The sequence below is a fragment of the Leptinotarsa decemlineata genome, unplaced genomic scaffold (assembly GCF_025532065.1).
Source record: "Leptinotarsa decemlineata unplaced genomic scaffold, Ldec_3_MD MMD2_tig00026361_RagTag_RagTag, whole genome shotgun sequence".
Classification (NCBI taxonomy): Eukaryota; Metazoa; Arthropoda; class Insecta; order Coleoptera; family Chrysomelidae; genus Leptinotarsa; species Leptinotarsa decemlineata.
This window is the reverse complement of record NW_027412704.1, coordinates 3,055,481-3,075,296: the sequence shown is the minus strand read 5'-3', so window position 1 is coordinate 3,075,296 and position 19,816 is coordinate 3,055,481. Positions and strand designations below refer to the sequence as shown.

Sequence of the window (19,816 nt, the reverse complement as noted above, 5' to 3'; positions counted from 1 at the left end):
TTAAGGAGGTGATTCCTCATCGGAAAAAGATGGGATCTTTCATACAAACAAATTTCATTGGAGCATTCCTTGTTAAGATACAGCCCCTTAAAGGGGGTACATGAAATTTGTATAACAATTTTTTTCACAAGCACTGAAAAAGTTACAATACTGAAATTAACCTGACGTTTTGTACTACCAAAAAGACACTTAGCCAGTAATTTATTTAGTTTACCCCATGGTTGTAAGGGGTGGAAAACGCAACCCCTAAAATTTATTTTCAATGTAACTTTTTGTCTCATTATTTGCTAACCATTTAAAAATTTATTTCCGATAGCCTGTTTCATTCTAAACGAAAAATGTCTCTTGGGTTGTTTGCCCAAAATAAACCAGTTCGCAGCAAAAAATTATTTTACGAACAACTACAGAGATACATCGTCATAAATGCGAAAATACCAAACTAATCTTACTAGTAGGTCGCTATTAGCGATAGTGACAATTAAATTGATATGAGGCTGTCAGTTTGTGAATTTTCGAAATTGAATTAATACTAATTGTGTGTTGTTGTTCTGTTCTTAATTTGTTACTTCAATAATTCACTTGTTATTAAAATGTCATACACGAATGAGGAAATGGCTGATATGCATTACGTTTACGGTCTGTCGCAGGGGAATGGGTTAGAAGCTTCTAGAAGATATGCTGAAATGTATCCTCAACGGCAGCATCTTTCACATAGAATATTTGCTCGACTTCATCAACGACTACGGGAATATGGTTCATTCGACAAAAGAACGCAGGATTGTGGTCGCCGTCGAGAAGTACGAACACCACAGCTTGAGAAGGAACAACTCTTATACCCTTACCATCTGCAACAAGTACAGGCACTGTTACCGCGAGACTTTCCGAACCGTCTTGAATTTTGCAATTGGATGCTGGAAATGATTAGAAGAAATTGTGAATTTCTGAAGACGATAGAATTCACAGACGAATGTAGTTTTTCTCGGGACAAGATTATTAATTTTCATAATGACCACATATGGTCTGATGAAAACCCTCACGCTATTGTCGAAACTAACCATCAAGAACAGTTTTCTCTTGGCGTGTGGCTCGGAGTTATTGGGGATGATTCAATTGGGCCTCATTTTCTACCTCCTCGATTAAATGGTGAGGCATACGTTCAATTTTTAAGAGAAGTGCATCCAGTACTGCTGGAGAAAGTTGCTTTGGGCATCAGAAGGAATATGTTTTTTATGCATGATGGGGCTCCCGCCCATTTTAGTCAAGTAGCACGTCAAATTTAACTAAAACATATGCAAATCAGTGGATAGGTCGAGGAGGACCACAGAACTGGCCCGCTCGATCCCCGGATCTCAATCCTCTCGATTTCTCTATTTGGGACCATTAACAGCCTTTGGTTCATCGTACTCCTGTTCGCGATGTAGAGGACTTAAGAAACCGTATCATCGATGCGTGCAGGAATATTTGAGCGAATACGTGGCTCAATGCGCCGACGTCTAATGCATGCGTATTGTCTAAAGGTAGACATATTGAACATTTACTATAATTTCTACATGTTGTGTGTTTTGTTATTAATAAATTAGTTTTGTTCATTACCCTTCAATCGTTTAATGCAGGTACTAACTACAAAATAACAATAAATCCAGTTCGCATTTATGACGATGTATCTCTGTAGTTGTTCGTAATTTTTTTTTTGCTGTAAACAAATAATAAGACAAAAAGTTACATTGGAAATAAATTTTGGGGGTTGCGTTTTCCACCCCTTACAACCATGAGGTAAACCAAATAAATTACTGGCTAAGTGTCTTTTCGGTAGTACAAAAGGTCAGGTTAATTTCAATATTGTAACTTTTTCAGTGCTTGTGAAAAAAATGTTATACAAATTTTATGTACCCCCTTTAAGGGGCTGTATCTTAACAAGGGATGCTCCAATGAAGTTTCTTTATATGGAAGATCCTAGTATCAGTGATTGTGTTAATTGTTCACGCCGTTACCAATACTAAATATTGAGAAGGCCAAATGCAAAATGGATACAATGAAAACAGCAATAAAAAACTAAAAAGTGGCAAATATAAATAATATCAAGTACATATGACAACTGACACTAATGATACAGACGTAAGTAGTCAACTCAAACAGCGAATTTAACGGAAAGCTGACCGTTGACACTGATAACAAATATACATAATATCCAACAAAGAAGAAATAAGAAAAAGTAAAGATTGTGAATTCAAGACGGTGCAAATTTTGTTTTTATTATCAACTTCCTATACAGACACCAGATAGTCTAGGATAGTTTGAACAATGAACAACAGAAACAAAAATTAATCGTTGGTTTGCTAACTTCAAACGTGGTCGTAGAGACACCGATGTGTTGGCTTTATATTGCATGAGTATTTGACTGAGAGGGAGCTCTGTTCAAAGTGGGAGCCACTCGAGCTCACTGTTTACCAGAAACAAAAAGGTCTTGATGTTTCTGAGGACTGCCTGGCCATGTTTGAACATGGAATCACACGTTAAAAGGTAAGACCTTGTTAGTCCTTAGCTCGCACAAGTTTCTCAACTACTAAGAGTTGTCGTTCGTATGGGGGCGGAAAAACAAACAAACCATGACAATGGATGAAACATGGATCCATCACTTCACTCCGGAATCAAAACTATCGTTATCTGAGTGGAGAGCAGCTGGTGAATCTCGTCCAAAGCGCTGGAAAGCACAACAATCGGTATGAAAGGTTATGGCCTCGATATTTTGGGAAGTGCGTTTGGAGGCCAAAATTACAAAGAAACAACCACATGGCAACGAAAATATTTGTCAAAAGTCAATCAAAACAAAACTATATGTATTGAGCTTTGAATTGCTCCCATATCCACCGTATTCACCAGATTTGGCTCCCAGCGACTACTGGCTGTAGGCAGACCTCAAAAAAATGCTCACCAGTAAGAAATTTCGCTCGAATCATTGTCAAACTAGCCAAAAACCTCTATTGGGTAGTATTTTGTCAAATGTCAATGTATTCAGAAAGAATACTGCCCAGGTCCGTATTCAAAAATTATCATATTATTATGGGTGGCCCAGTGAATACGAAACATCAAATTCCAAATCTAATTAAGCCAAACCAAGCTCGGCTGAAATAGAAGCTCTTTAATATTCTCAAAAATAACATCAACAGAAACAAAACAATATCTCCGGAACTGAACATGATATTCCAGATCTGTTTTCATCAATAGATAATATCCGTGAATAGGGAACTTTCACTACATTTGACCGACCTTGTAACTCCTATAATTTGTAAGTTACTAATACACTCTCAATCAAAAAACTTTGGATTACCCTAAAGACTGGTTTATAGTCTGGAGAATTGTAGACTTTTTTTTCATTTCCACTGTTCAACTTTGAACATTCGGTTGTCTCAAGCTTAACCATAAACATTTCTCCCGACATTTCTCCCTGAAATAAATCAGATCTCATTTCCAACAGGGCTTAAACAAAGCCGTGTTCCAAGGAATCTCCACTCCTATATTTGGCTCACGAAATTCTTCTCTCTATTTCCGTATTCTTTATTAATATCCATGTGCATTCGTGCATTCAACCTCCATAAATCTGTCCTGTGAGTCTTTGACAAACAATCAGCGGAATACCGTTTGAAAAGCATCCACATTAGCATCTGACACCGATGGACCGATACCAAAATAGGCTCAACAAAATTGTTTGTTGACAAGGAAATAAAAACAGGAGTCTCTGTACTAGGTACGTAGAATAACGAAAACAATGGTACGACAAGAATGCTGTGACACATGTGTTTTTCGAGCCCAAATTTACAAGTCAATTCTTTTGTTCACGAAGTGGTAACAATTCCAATTTATTTTTTATATTGTCTGGCGCCAGAAAATATTTATTGCACTAATACTGAATCCTTCACGTTTATATGACTCTTCTTCTTCAAAGTGACAAGATAAGAACAAACTATTCAGTTGAATAATTTGAGATGGGTAAACCATCTTCAGGTGTAATCCTGATAGTGGTCTTATCGAAATCTTCAATTTTTCCTTGGCATTTCAACGTAATAAAAAATGCAGTAATAATGAAAAAATGATGAGACTGAGTTATATATTCTTCTAGACGTGAATCGCGTTGTTCATAAATTGATTCAGTGTCACATATTTGCATAAGCTATGGCGAGCTGCTCTGTCCCTCTACTTGCAGCTAATGTCTCCGTCAATTGTAGAACTAGCTCTCTTTCCTTTGTTCAGATGTCCTCTAAACATGATTTTTAACATGAAATTTGTCTTATGTTTGTTCCTTTTAATGTACTGGAGTTTCAATTTTGTCCGATCTACTGTAGTTCGATTACGATTCCACTGCCTAGTTTGTTAATAACGGTCAGTTCATCTCTAGTAGTCAAATAAAAAAAGCATAGGTTGCCATAGGTTTCAGCATCCATATCTTAACTTAAATTTGACCAGCATCAATGTTTCCTCAACCTTTTTTATCCTGTCTCAAAGTGACTCCTGGTCAATTTGAAATTTGGTATCACTCCCAAATTATCAACCCTTTCCTAATAGTTTCATCTCTTCACATCAAAGTCTAAGAGGTTTTCCTCCCTTAATTGCTTCTCTTGGTAAATGGTATTATGGTCAATTTATCGGGACAAATAGAAACCTTGGTGTAGTCATGAATATTACTAGAGGTTTATCCCAACACTTCGACAAGTGTTACAATCACCAGGTAATCATCTTCAAGAGAAATATTAAATTGAGGAAGAGGAAGATTAAACTGAGGAAGAGGAATATTGAATTAATGATCATCTTCAAGAGGAAGATTAAACTGAGGAGGAGGAAGATTAAATCAGTGATCATTTTCAAGAGGAAGATTAAACTGAGGAAAAGAAAGATTGAACTGAGGAAGAGGAGTATTTTATCAGTAATAATCTTCAAGGTGAAGATTAAACTCAGGAGGCGGAAGATTGAACTGAAGAAGAGGAAGATTAAACTGAGGAAGAGGAATATCAAATCAGTGATTATCTTCAAGGTGAAGATTAAACTCAAGAGACGGAAGATTGAACTGATGAGAAGGTAGATTAAACTGAGGAAGACGTAGATCCAACTGGAGAAGAGGAATATTGAATCAGTGATCATTTTCAAGAGAAAGATCAAACTGAGGAGGAGGAAGATTAAACTGAAGGGGAGGAAGATTGAACTGAGGAAGAGGAAGATTAAATCAGTTTATTCTTCCTCTTGAAGATGTTCACTTGGTGATTGAAACACGTGTCGAGGTGTTGAAAATAACGGTTTGGTGTTGAGATAAAATTCCAGTAATATTGATTATGTTATGTTATGGAAAATGGTTATACAGTTTGAACCAATCCAAAATTCTAAATAAACACCAAGAAAATCATCGATTTGCTTCTTCACCTTGATTTCATTGGTTATATCTGGAATTTCAGACAATGCCGGTTTCAAATTATTTTTTATTACTGATCTTAATCTCCAATGTAACGTATGTGGCACTTGGTCTAAGCTACGTCTAGTAAGCTTGATACTGATAGTTTGTGTCGATTGTTTATACGGAAGAGGACTATTCATTTAAACCCTTCCCAGTCTTTCAGGTCAGAAATTTTAGAGTATTTTTTGGATATAAGTTTCACTATAGATGTAAAATAAATCGAACTCACCTCCTACGACTCCATAAGAAATATGCAGAAACAGAACGCTACTCGCAAAGTTCGATATCGCGAAAGCAGCCGCAGCAATAATAGCACCCACAATGGTAACCAGTCTGAACCCATAACGGTTCGCAATGGCACTAACGAAAGGTCCAGCTATGAGGTAAAATCCTGACATCAAAGATCCCACGAGCGCCACTTCCGGTTGCGTCACGTTGAACTCTTCTGCAATGTCCTCGAGGAAGGTGCCGAAAGAGAAAATCACCCCGTCCACGATAACGTTGCACATGAAGGAGCCGAGGACTACCACCCAGCCCCAACCCCCGTCAGGAGGGATGACTACTTCGGCATCGCCGGAGGAAGCTTCTTCACTTTCTGAAGAGTCAACCAGGTTTTTGCTTTCGATCTGCTTGTCGTCATACCTCGTTTCTGACATGTCGTTTTCCGATACTGGGACTTGGCTGTAGGCGGTGCCATTCTTCTCTGGCGAGTCTATGTTGGAGGACATCTTTTGGTGAGATCTGGAAAAAGAGTAATGATGAGTTATTCGCCAAAGTGACAAGACAACAGTTAGGAGAGCTGAACAAGTGAGCCTAGATATAGTTTTGTCTTGATAGTCACTAACTAGTCTATCATCTACAAGATGAATTCTCCTTCATTCATTTTATGGGCTGACACCTGTCAGAGATCAGAGAATAACTACTCGCCTGGGATCTGTTAGTACCTTATATAACTATTCGAGCAAAGTAATTGAAACATGTATCTATGGACAACTACTTCCTTTCTTAACGAAACATATCGTAATTAACAAATGTCAAAATGGATTTTGCCCCGGTAGATCAACGGAAAGTGCGACTACAGCTTTCTTGGAAATTATCTATAAAGAAATTGACAAAGGAAAGTTTTTGGCTGCACTCTTCTTCGATATATCAAAGGCTTTTGATTTTATAAACTTCAATTTACTGGCCAAGAAACTTTGTGCAATTAGAATTCGAGGTAAATTTCTATTTTGGATTATGTCTTACATGAAGTTTCGAAAGATGTACAGAGAATGGGATAATGTAAACTCGAATACTTATGACTTGGAAGTTGAAATTCCACAAGGCTCAGTCTTGGGACCATTAATGTTTTTACTATACATAAATGATTTACCACAACATATCGCCACTACTTCGATAGTTTTTTTTACCGATGATACTTTTATTTCCGCAGAAGTCCTACGGAACTTCAAGAAAAATTGAATGTAATAAGTCAAAATAGACTTATGGTCAATGCAGAACAGTATTGGTAAAGTTTTCTCCAAGAATATCTGTGGAACATCGCATACACGTTATTATAAATAACACAAATATATACCCTTCAGAATCCACAAAAGTTTTTAGAAGTTCACATCGACCACTCATTGAATTGGCAATTTCAAGTCGACTACATAGGTAAAAGACTTAATGGCAGTTTCTATGCCTTAATGCAGCTTAAAAAAATACTGAGTGGAGAACAACTGCTAGATGTTTACTATGCTCTTGTGAATTCTGTTCTATCTTATAATGTGGTCTTAGGAGGAGAAGCAACAAATATTAACAGGGTCTTTGTTGCTCAGAAACGAATAATTCGTATGCTTCACAATCTACGTCACACTGATTCATGTAGACCAGGTTTCCAAGCAAAAGAAGAAGAACAGTACCTTCTCTCTTTATTTATAACTGTCTGCTCTTTGTGAAAAAAACCAACTCCCAATGTCATAATTACGCAACAAGGAACGGGAATTTAATCAAACTACAACAACATCCTACAAAATTATTCGAAAAGACGCCATCTCTAGCGGGTTCCAAATTTTTCAATTATCTACCTTCCGGCCTATTAGTAGTAAACGGAGAATCAGAAAATATCTTGTAGATGGTTGTTTTTACAATATTAATGAATATTTTCAATATCTACATTCGCCAATCAACAATTAATGTCATGCCCGGCATTACCTATTTGTAACACTGTTGTACTAATGTTTATATACATTTCATGTTTTTTACCATTGACGACTCCTATATCATTGTGGAGTGATCATTTTAAGGACTAAAGATATTGTATTGTACTACTTTGCACTGACGAGAGACCAAATAGCCCGAAACCGGTTTGCGAGTGTGCTCGTTCCAATATTTGAAAGTCGACTCCGGCAGTTGCATATTCTTCTGTGAGAATGCTGCACTGACACCTGTCGGATATAATCCAACGCCCTTTGTGGTATTAGCCAGGGGAGTAGGTGTTTTCTGATAGGTGTCAGTCCATGAAAATATGACAGTTCTTTAGATCGTACCTTCAATGTCTTTATGGAAATGTATCTGAACAGTCGATGAGATATTATTACATATCCCACAGCTTCATGCAGATGTTGTTGTGCTTTTTGAGCTTTACTCAAAATACATATACAAAACAAACTAAAAAGATAACTTGTCAAGTTAGCGTTTGTGTCTTTGTATAGAGTTAATTTTGAAAATAATTGATTCCTCCCTTTCTTTGGAAGATTTCCACACCTTATTTGTATGAAGATGGAGAACTAGAAACCCAAAACATTTCTTCTGAAAAAAATCAACCACTCCTAAAAATATACCTCTTTCAATTTATTCAACTTAAACGTTTTTGAAAATATTAAAGAGTTGCTTTTTTGGATTGATTTTCCTAAGAAGCTACTGAGAATTATCAGCCAATTACATTATATGTTTCGTGAAAAAAACTGTAGAAACCTCCTTACATTTTCAAAAAAATTGAATGCAGTAGGTATGGAAGTTGTAATGAATATTAAGGGCAAAAAGTCAACAGGATCCAAAATAATCAATGAATGAATCAAATATTGGCCAGTGAAATGCAAGAAAATGAAGATGATATCAACTCAAGAATAATATCGATTCCTACAAATCAAATTGAAGAATATTGGTGTTCCCCCGGGATCCATATTGTCGTCAACCCTTTTTTACTGTATATCAACTGGAAAAAAACAAAAATTCAATATATTGCTTTGCTGAAGACAGCACACTTGTCATTCTTTTTGGATTGGTGTGAAATTAACCTGGTTCAACTCAATGCTACGAAAATTCAGGCATCTGTTTTCTCCAAAAGGATACCGAACCGAATATATTAATGTCAGGACAGATAATTCCGCTTTCTGCTTCAATAAGTTTGTTAGGGGTTGAAATGGACATCATGTCTTGACACAGTCATGTCGCTGGATTTGCAAAGGCTGCTTCTCAAATGAATTTAATCTCCAGCGATTGAAATCCAACGCGAATCGCTACTTTCGCACAGGCACCGCTTTTAGAACGTCTTAAGGAATTTCCTATAGTGCTTGTGTTTCGTCTTCGAAATAAAAAAGCGTCTTCAGGAATAGTCATGACAAAAAAGTATTTATGGAAAGGATTACTACGTGTACGTCGTGTATTCGAACTCGCTAGTCGATTTTTTTCAACTACACTCTTGAAAATATCATATTTATTCAATCTTCCTGTCAAAAAACAAGTTGCAGTTTAATAATTGGAAAAGTATCATTCAATATACTCAGAAAAAAATGTCTATGACGTCCATTCAAAAACCCACAAACTGAAAAAGCAGCTACCTGAACATTTCTTTGAAACCGCCATACATAATTTCTCTCACCTGTTGACGGAAAAACCACTGTACGGGGACTTCCCAAGACTAAAAGTGCCTTTTTGATTTGTTTAAATATTCTTTGAATTCATATTGGGTAAAACATGAAGGATAGTTTCAAAGAAATATATAATATCTCTGAGCGATTGTTGACGTAAAAATCCTATACATGTCCTTGTTGAAACCGAATGATGAAATCAAACGGTTCCAAAAAGTATACGAGGTCCGGCTGTTAAATAACGAGACTGCGCGTCTAGAGGTCACCCTAGAGGGGTGGGGAAAAAACTAGTAGCGCGTTGGGTATCTGAAAATCTTCTCTATTCACGCACCAAAACACGTGTGACGAAAAACAGAAGCAACGTATCAATCTCAATTTCCTCGTTAAATTGAAGAAACTCCGACTGAGTGCTAAAAATCGTTGCTAGAAGCCTAAGGGGACAATTCTCAATAATAATAATAATAATAATAATAATAACCTACATATGGTAGGGTGTAAGCAACTATTAAATTTCAAGGTCAAAGGTCACAAAAATCGGTTTTTTGCGCTTTTTTTGGAAATATCTCATTTCCTATGGGTTTTTTGCTATTTGTATTTATCATCAATATTGTAGAATACAAAATTCTCTACAAATATTGTTTAAAAAAATTTTTTATACGGTGAACCGTTTTCGAGATAGAGGGCGGAAAGCACGCGGTCACAGCATCACTTCAGGTCAACCGGTGGCTCCGGTCGAAAACGCGCCATATATAGTTGATGAACTGTCGATAAATCAATGATTATAAATATTTGTCAATTTTTATTAACTATTATATTATATTTTATCATTTTTCTCCTAACTTATCCACTTTTTATTCAGTATTAATTTATTTAACAACACTTACCTGCCCATGTGTTTGCAGAATTGTTAATGAAAATATAGGAATTATATTTGAATTTTAACCTAATTAATATTTATAACTTCTTACATGATGAAAAAAAACAAATAAATTATGAATTAATCTTTTTATTAAAAAATATCATTGAATACATTTATTTTTATTGAAAGTAAAGAAATGGAATAAAGGGTACAAAAACTACAATTTATAATTTTAATCATCTTCTTCCTCTTCATCGTCGTCTTCTGGCTGCTGGTAAATTTGAAACTGGTCTTCATTATCGTCTTCAACGACATTTGTCTCAAGTTCTCCCATGATTTCGGGGTCAAAGGTTCCATCTTCGTTAATGTCGCTCTGATATGGTAGAGCATTGAGACAAGCTTGCCCATTACATTGGCCACAAGCTAGAGAGCATTGCAAGCCCGCTTTCCTGCATCCGCATCGCGAACCACAACCACTCTTGCAGTTGCAGAAAATTGTATTTAGCAAATCTTCTGGAGCAGGTGGTGAAATTGTCATGATAGGCTCCAGAAAATCGTTTCGCATTGCCCAACCCCATACCTGGGGTTCCAAATCATGTCCTAACCAAGTTTGAATTTGATAAAATACACGGTTGAAATGTTGATGAACACCTGCACTTGTTGGTGGAATATTTGAAAGCTGCACAGGTTTATTAAGTTTTGTAGACTTGACGTAATGCATATAACGAAGATGATCGAGACTTTTCACAGATTTCGGAGCATTATAGACTGCCAATAAGGTTTGAGTTCCACTCTCTAATATAATCTCTGGGCCGAACAATTTTCTTCCTCAAATGCTGCATCAACTATATATGGCGCGTTTTCGACCGGAGGCACCGATTGACCTGAAGTGATGCTGTGACCGCGCGCTCTCCGCCCTCTATCTCGAAAACGGTTCACCGTATAAAAATTTTTTTCAAACAAAATTTGTAGAGGACTTTGTATTCTACAATATTGATAATAAATACAAATAGCAAAAAACCCATAGGAAATGAGATATTTCCAAAAAAAGCGCAAAAAATCGATTTTTGTGACCTTTGACCTTGAAATTTAATAGTTGCTTACACCCTACCATATGTCGGTTTTGAGACAACTTTTGGGGTGTCAATATACAAGTATTTACAGACTTACAGCTGGGTATCTCGAATTCCGAGATTCTTACCTAATTTAAGCTTAAATGACTGGATTAGGAGCAAGGATGTCCAAATCAAAATTCGAGGTAATGTTGATCGTTTTTTTCGACAATAACGGTATCGTAATGACTGAATGGGTTCCAGAGGGTAAGACTGTCAACCAGACTTACTATTTGTCAGTTTTGGTAACACTACAAGAACGAGTTCGTAAGAGACGGCCCGAGTTGTGGAAGAACAACTCGTGAATTTTGCACCAGGGTAACGCACCTGCCCATAACGCGCTATCTGTGAAACGGTATTTGGCCGATAAACGCACTCCAGTGCTCGACCACGCGCCATACTCGCCAGATTTGGCACCGTGCGACTTTTTTTTGTTTCCAAAGATAAAATATACTCTGAAAGGGACTCGATTTGAGTCGATGAAAGCGGTAAAGCCAAAAATAGCAGAGCTCATAAAGGCTCTCACCAAAGAGACTTCCAGCACTGCTTGAATCAATGGAAGAAACATATGGAAAGGTGTGAGGCGAGGTGAGGGGAGTATATTGAAGGGGAGCATTCGAATGTAGAATTATTTTCATAATAAAATTCTTTTTTCTAACCAGTCTCGTTATTTAATAGCTGGACCTCGTAATAAATAGGATTCCTGCCTCTGATTTTCATATAGTATTAGAAAATGTGATCGTTTGCACGATTTGCAAAATGTTTATTCGTTCTCTTCGACCCACAAAGTTTCACAAACGGAAACACTGAATTATCTTTGAGAAATCGGACTATTTTTCAAAAAAATACAGATTCATCTCTCGGTACAGAATTTTGTCCTAATAAGCATACATATTCTTTGCCATTCGTGATTCCACGAGTGAAAATTATTAGTCAATGAGAATTCTCTTACAATTTCTATAGAAAGTTTTCATGTTGTTTTATACGGTTAAGCTGAAAAACATCGATTGTTGACACTTCACCTCTTTATCACGTTTGCATATGAATAATTACCACAACTGTTATTTTTTTCATTTCTGATATTGAATTTGTTATTTATGGCAAAACGATAAATGAAGTTACTTTGTTATATTATCAGTATGAAAATCTACCTCATAACCTGAAACTGATATACAGGCTTTTTCCTAACTACGGTACGACACTTTAGAGGGTGATTCGTTAGGTCGTTTTAAGAAAAAAGTGCCGAAGTTCCGGCACTTCTTCTAACAAAATGGGTGAATGATCACGCAAAACGTCCGTCTAGGATTCACCTGTAAATCTTGCTGGTATAAAATTAAGCCAATTAGGTAGTCACCAATTATTCCTACCCAAACGTTCTGCAAAAATTGTTGCTGAATATGTTCATAATCGCATCTGGTGAAAAAATTGATTCGTCCAAAAATAAAATATTTGGTGAAAAATTGTTATTGTGTGCCATCATATGAATGCCACCTGCAAAACATTAATCTTGGGTAAAAATCCCGAGGCACTAGAGCCTGGACCCGCTGTATGTGATATGGGTATACGTGAAAGATTTCTTTCCTTTTACGAGGAATTGGGCAAATTTGGATATGCAGTTGGTTACCTCGTTCACAGGCAGATGGAGCGATGACAAACCTGTTGTTTGTTGTAGTCTTCAGCTTAGTTCGAGGAATGATACTCTGACGGAATTCGATTTTCAATTATCGGAAATCATCGACATTATGTTGATGATATACACTACCTTGCACTGACGAGTGGCCAAACAGCCCGAAACCGGTCTGCAAGTGTGTTCCAATAATTGAAAATCTATTGCGGCAGTTGTATCGCCAACAGCATAGGCAGGAATAACTTCAGTGAAGAATCCTGCACTGACACCTGTCGGATATAATCCAACGCCCTTCGTGGTATTAGCCAGGGGAGTAGTTGTTTTCTGATAGGTGTCAGTCCATTAACCTACTGTGTAGGGTGTTGAGGCTGGCCTGAACGAATTGTTCTTTTAGATGATTTGATTTATAGCCAGTCTTCAAGTATGCCCACTGACTATACGTGAAAGGAATCACTCCTAATTGACAACTCTGACTTTCACTATTATGACAACACTATCACTGTCAGCTGGGCTCCAAAGCAGGTTTTCATGATATGCAGAGTGACTTCAATTTTTTTTTCGAAAACAAAGCTATATGGCCGATTTTGGGATATGCAAGGGTGAATTCCGACTTTCTCTCGTGTGGTAACATCTGTCATTATTTGCTGCTGAGTTGGAACATTTCTTGTGAATTAGGCAAACGGTTTCTAAAAAGAACAAACAAGGTACAGTAAGAATTTTCTGATTGCAGTAGTCTTGTAATTTTGCCTTACATATGTATCTAACAGCCCTTTTCTGTAGAACGAATACTGAATTCAGACGTTTCTGACTACAAAAGTCCCAAAAAGGAATTCCATATCAAGTGCGACTTCACATCAAGGAAAAATACCCAGTTCTGGCTGAGGTTTGATTGAGTTCGTTAGAAACAATTCAAACTGCATAGCAGCCAGACGCTATTTTTTTGCAAAAATTTGTTGTATGCTCATCAAATTTTAATTTATCATCTATAAACACCCCTAAAAACTTTGTGTGAGTTTTGGTAAGTATAGCGTGATTTTCTTTAAGTAAGTCGTCAAAATTGAGTTTGAAGCAAACTATGTTTGTTTTATTTGTGTTGAAACGTAGAAACATAAGGAGTATGAATCCCACCACTGTTTAACCCTATAGAGATCCCATGTTATGATGTCTCTGAGTTTATCTTCATTTGTCCCACGCCAAAGGATGGTGGTGTCATCTGCAAAAAGTGTGAGTCTCCCTTCAATGTCAATGGTTACCAGATCATTCACATGAAGCAGAAAAATGATAGGACCCAGAACCGAACCTTGTGGTACACCTGATGTATTATTCTCAATATGGAGTTTTACTAATTGGTTCCTGCCTGTCAGATAAATGTAAAGCTAGTTATATGACAATTCTCTGAAGCCATAGATGTGAAGGAAATACAGGCGACGAAAGATTCGTATTTTCAGTTGATTAATCTAAATTCCCATCTAGTTAGATTAAATAAGCGCTTTATCACTTCAAATGACTGTAGCAAATTTCAACCAAATCGGTATAAGGATATTTATGATATATTATGAATACAGACATGAAGCAAATTCGAGCATATGTTCATAGGAACTTTTTTGCTTAAAACAACCTAAAGAATCACCCTCTGAAGTTCCGTACCGTACTTAGGAAACACCCTGTGTATACAAGATGTTAAATAGAACGCACATTATAAAGAAAAAATATTCTACATTTTGTTTCGTATATAAATAGTTTGTTCTGTTCTGTTTGTTTCGATTTATAAATATGTTTAGTGTCACTATTTTCCGAACTAAGAATAAGTCATTTAACATTTGTTATATTTGTTGTTTTTATTTGTCTCAAAATATATGTGAATGACTGAAAATCGCTCCTACTTTTGAGAGTTATGAATGTCCTTACTTTCTTTTGATACTCCCTATACAAAGAGACAGAGAACTTTGAAGCTGGGAAGGTCTCGAAAACTTTTCTGAAAAAACACATTTCTCATACCTACGGTTGGTAATTACACACAAATAAATATTTGTCACACGTGTTCATTCTAAAAAATCAATTCATTCAACCTTCAACTCTGATTCAACAAACAAATAAGTAAAAGTCGGAATGGGTTCATAATTATTCACATCATTCGTGATGATCAATAAAATAATATGCGTGTTCTCAAATTCCTAGATTTGTTTATATTTCAATTTGCGACAATGGCCCATCTGGAAAAATATTATCTCACAATGTTTGATCATTTTACATACGAACTCTGACGATATTAAAAAAAATCACGTCTGTTGATATCGGGAGAACTTTTCAAGCTCATCCTTGAGCTTGAATGTTTCAACTCAATAGCTTTGATAAAATAAAAACTAATCAATACAGTTTATTGTATGATTTTCCCTATTGAAGGGTTTTACAAAACCTGCGGCACGTGTTTCGCTCTACAATAGCTTCGTCAAGCATAAACTGAGAGTTACTTCTAAATTACAACCATTTTATACTCTAACCTAGTACCTACTCGTCTACCTAAATAATGAATCTACCTGTAGAGGTCAGGTATGAATTCTTTAACAATATCAATAAATTTTTCGAAAGTATACACCTGTAAATATACCTAACTATTTTTACCTGGAAATGAACAGATTCAATAATGGCGAATTATTCAATTCAGTTTGATCGTTCATGTTGAGAGTTTTTGAATTTGTTTATTTCCATACTCTTCAACAGGTTGAGTTTCAAACCTTTCTTCTGGAAATGGAGGGGTTTGTATTCATTCTGAAAACTATATTTGTGTTCCTTTATGCAGGCTTTAAAAGTTTTTCCAGTTTGACCTATATAGAATATCGGACATGATAAAGGAAGTAACTTTTAATTTCGTGTATTTGTCGAACTGGGCGAATTACGGATTCTGAAAAATAATGCACTTTCCTTCGTTCAATAAAAGAATATTTAATTTTATAAATAACTTTCTGAAGCAGTGAATTTTTTTTATTTTGACAATTGAAGAAAATGAATTCGTTGAATAACTATATGTATACATTTTCACGAAATCCATGCATTCTTTATGAATGGTTCCACTTGTAAAACAATCCTTCTCTAAGATTCGTATCCTTTTCACAAGGAAATTTTCATCGCATTTCTTCGGAAAAATTATTCGAGAGATAACAACGCTTAAAACTTCATTGAGAAATGAATTGTTCAATATATCCATCAACACAAATAAATGAAGAATAACAGTGTAATCAATTAGAAGTCGAATGAACTTTATAGTCAAGATAACATTTGAACAATTAGTGGAACTTACATTGATATTTTCAAATATTCACATAAAAACGTTTATTATGTTCTGTGCTTTCATTTGATTATCAATGTCAGAGTTGAAATTATAATAATATTCTGAATGTTGTCGTTGTTCTCATAAGTATCTGCCTTTAATTATATATTTTATACAAAACTATGCTTGCATTAACTTTGTATCGTAGTTAATTTCTGAAGTATTTATTTTGGCGGGTGCTTGAGCAAAGCAAAATTTCAAAAAAAAAGGTTATTTTCAGCGCCTAAGCATAAAAAATCATTATTAATGGCTAGGCGTTGAAAAGCTCACTAAAATTGACATTTAATGTCTATCGGAGAAAAATATTTTCCCATCACACACCAATGTTTTCAAATAATTTCATTATATTTATGATTACCACTTCATGTAGTTTTCTGCTGGAATGGGGAGCAAAAGCGTACTTCACTAGAAACACAAGCGTCTTGAAGTCCTAATATTTCAAGACTTTTGTCTAAGTCATTCACCGCACGAAACTACTAATCACTTATTTAAAAAGTTTGGTACGAAAATTGCGAACAGAATCGTAACCACTAAAATAATATACAAAAAAAATCACGCACAAACTCAAGCTCTGATTACTTGGCTTCAACTAGCGCTCACAAGACAGAACCCCCCCATTTTATCGAACGTACATGTCTTTCCCAATTACTTTTTCCTTGAATCACTTCTTCAGACATACGTATGTTATGTATTTCCTCGACAATTTGTAAATAACCAGTTATCAATCCGTTATCTGTTGGGCAAACAACAACTAACCCAACTAGTCGTTATCAAAGTAGGGCCCGCATTCTTGTGAGCGTTCTACAAAGTTTTTCGGAATGAACCACAAGCACTTTTTTGGGGGTTTATGTGTTAGACTTACCGTTTTCTGTAGTACACGAATTCTTCTTGGCAGACAATACGCTATTTTTAGAGAAACCTGTCGCAACTACTGAATTATACAAGCAGTTCGTTTCGTAAGCGAATAGGACGCATCCAATGGATATCCCGTCTGAAAATGATGCAATATCGACAATTTTTCCATCATGGTACTTGGTAATTCGTTAATGGGTAACACAGCTGTACAATTTTTTAGAATTTCCATTTCAGTCGTCAGCAAGTTCAATTAATCGGGTCATACAGGGTGATCAACGAGGCATGGCCATTTTTTTGCACAAAAAAACACACTGTCGTTGGCAAACTCACAACTTTGCCGTGTATTATTTTGCCTTTGATGTCTTACAGTTCATTGAAGAACATTTTTATTTTTATTACCTCAAAATTAAGATAAAGTAGGTTTAGTATTTCAGTTCGGATATAAAAAATTTCCAAGTTAATAAAGTTTTATCATTCTGTATCTTTTTTTGTTTAACAGCCAATTTGTGTTTTGTTTCTTCTTGGACCGATGATTTTTACTTGAAATTTTCAAGATCTCAATTGCATTTCTGCACCTACTGTTACAAAAATTTGCTCTAGCAACATTAACTCCCAAATCAAATGACATAGCAACAACATATGCATATGCCTCAATAATGCAGAGTCTTTCACAATTCAAACTTGACATTATTTTCAATATAAAATTGTGAATGGGTTTTTTTTGCACCAAGTCTACTATTTTGCAAACACCAAATTTCAATTTTCCACACAGAATATTATCCCGGAGTATTCAGTCCTTTATAAGGCAGTTGATAGTTGGAGGCATAAAGTCAGAGGTTATTTCCAGAATGCTGTGAGTTCCAGTGTAAACTAAAAGTCTGTTGCACACTGCATTGAATTGATTTGTGCAATTGGCAATGTGCACAAGTCTAGAAGGATTTCCATGGCCGCTGATGGCCAGACAAGCCTGTCTCTGTAAGCCAGAGAGCTTCGCCTAGACCGTTTTCTGTAAAGCCTTCAGCCACAGACAATTACATCATAAGTGATCATCGGTCTGACACGCATCACATAAATCCAATTGATTTGTTTGGTATCTAAACCCCAAGTTTTACCACAAATCCTTCGACATGTCCATAGGGATATGGATAATGCCATCGCCTTCCTCTGGCCTGGCTCGAAAGCCTTACAACTAGGCATTTTCCCTCTATTTAGCGCCACCACTGTCAAGAAATCCCCTACTCCTCCGAACTCACCCCCCAACAAGCGGGGTAGAAGACCCATTTATATTTATTTATCACCCATTCAGCAAAATACATCCAAATGAAACAGAAAATTAAATAATTACATTATTTTGAATACTCAACTCAACTATTACTCAACTACCTAATCTCCTATAATTATCAATATATCAAAACAAAACTTAACAATAATATAATACATTTCTGTTATCTAGCGTTCAAAATCAAACATCAGCTTGGATTCACTCGCCAAGTCCATAACAGGACCGGGGCGCGTACCGTTCACCACCTTACCTCTCAGGTTTGTATGCGGCAGTTTGCCTCCCATTATTCCCTTTCATTCCTCACCACACTCTCTACCCATTCATTCGCAACGTGAATCCATTCCCTGTTCTTTCCATTCACTTTCCTAAGTTGCATTCCTCCGTTTTCTCGCTCGAGTCGCTCTTTCCATTCACGCCATCCGAATTTCTCTTTCTCCATACACCTCTCTAGCACATGCTCTGCCGTTTCAGGCTCCTCCACACCACAGGGGCATAGTACCTCGAGTCCCAGGTTGAACCTGGCTAGTTAACCCGGGAAGTGTCCATGCCCCGGGAACAGTTGGACAGCCTTCTTCGACAGATTGAGCGATTCAAATCCGACTGTTCTACAGTACCTAGTACAACAGTCGCACAGTCGTTTCTTCTTCCTACTCTCTCTGCCATTGTTCCATGATGCGTTCTTTTATCTTCTTCCTCTCCTCATTGTTGCTTTCCATTCTTCTCACATTCCAAGTAACACTTTCGAGGTTGAGGCTTCGAGTTGCCTCTTCATGGGCTTTCTGATTGCCCATACTATTTGGGTCCGTGTCCTCCTTTCTTTCATTCCTACAATCATTCTCTGAATCATAGCCACCCCCTTATTCTTTACTGTAACGCCTTCATCCTCTCCACAGCCATGGAAGAATCACTGACCACTCTCATATACCTATCACTTTCTTTATCGTTATCAAATCTGCCTCGTTCACGCTGCATTGTCCGTTGATTCGTTCATTTCCTCGTACCCTCATTCCTTTCATACGCCCAACCTATGCCCATCCTTTCGTTTTCCATATTCGCTCCGGCATTCACGTACACCTCAGCCATACCTTCGTCCTCCGCTTCCTCCAGCAGCATAACTGGTATCCTGGCTCTATCATCGTCGAGGAGACGGTAGACTCGATCCCACGGATTTTCATCCTGGATTTGTTCTACCCTCTCCCTCAGCCATGCTATCCTAGTTTTCCTTGTCATTCTCCTATATCTATTCCTTCCTCTCTTGTATTCAGCCCTCCTTTAGTTTCTTGCACCCTCGTCCCTGATTCCTTGCATGTTTCTTCTCATCCTCTTCACATTCCTGACCGAGCTTTCCAGCTCCGCGTTCCACCATTTTTTTTTCGGGGACGATCGTCCTTTCCCTTCTAGGTATATGTCTCATGTACACTTCTCTCATTCTTTCTTGCAGGGTAGCCGCCTCTGTCTCTAT

At 36.8% G+C, this 19,816-nt stretch overlaps 1 protein-coding gene across 1 annotated transcript in view; it reads right to left on the bottom strand.

Moving 5' to 3' along the window:
- LOC111517573 (monocarboxylate transporter 12) overlaps positions 1-19,816 on the bottom strand; it is a 52,461-nt gene that overhangs the window by 14,370 nt on the left and 18,275 nt on the right. Inside the window, exon 2 of the mRNA XM_074185077.1 lies at positions 5,670-6,181. Coding sequence (XP_074041178.1) covers positions 5,670-6,168 — 499 coding nt within the window. The 5' untranslated portion in view covers positions 6,169-6,181. The remainder of the gene's footprint in view (positions 1-5,669; positions 6,182-19,816) is intronic.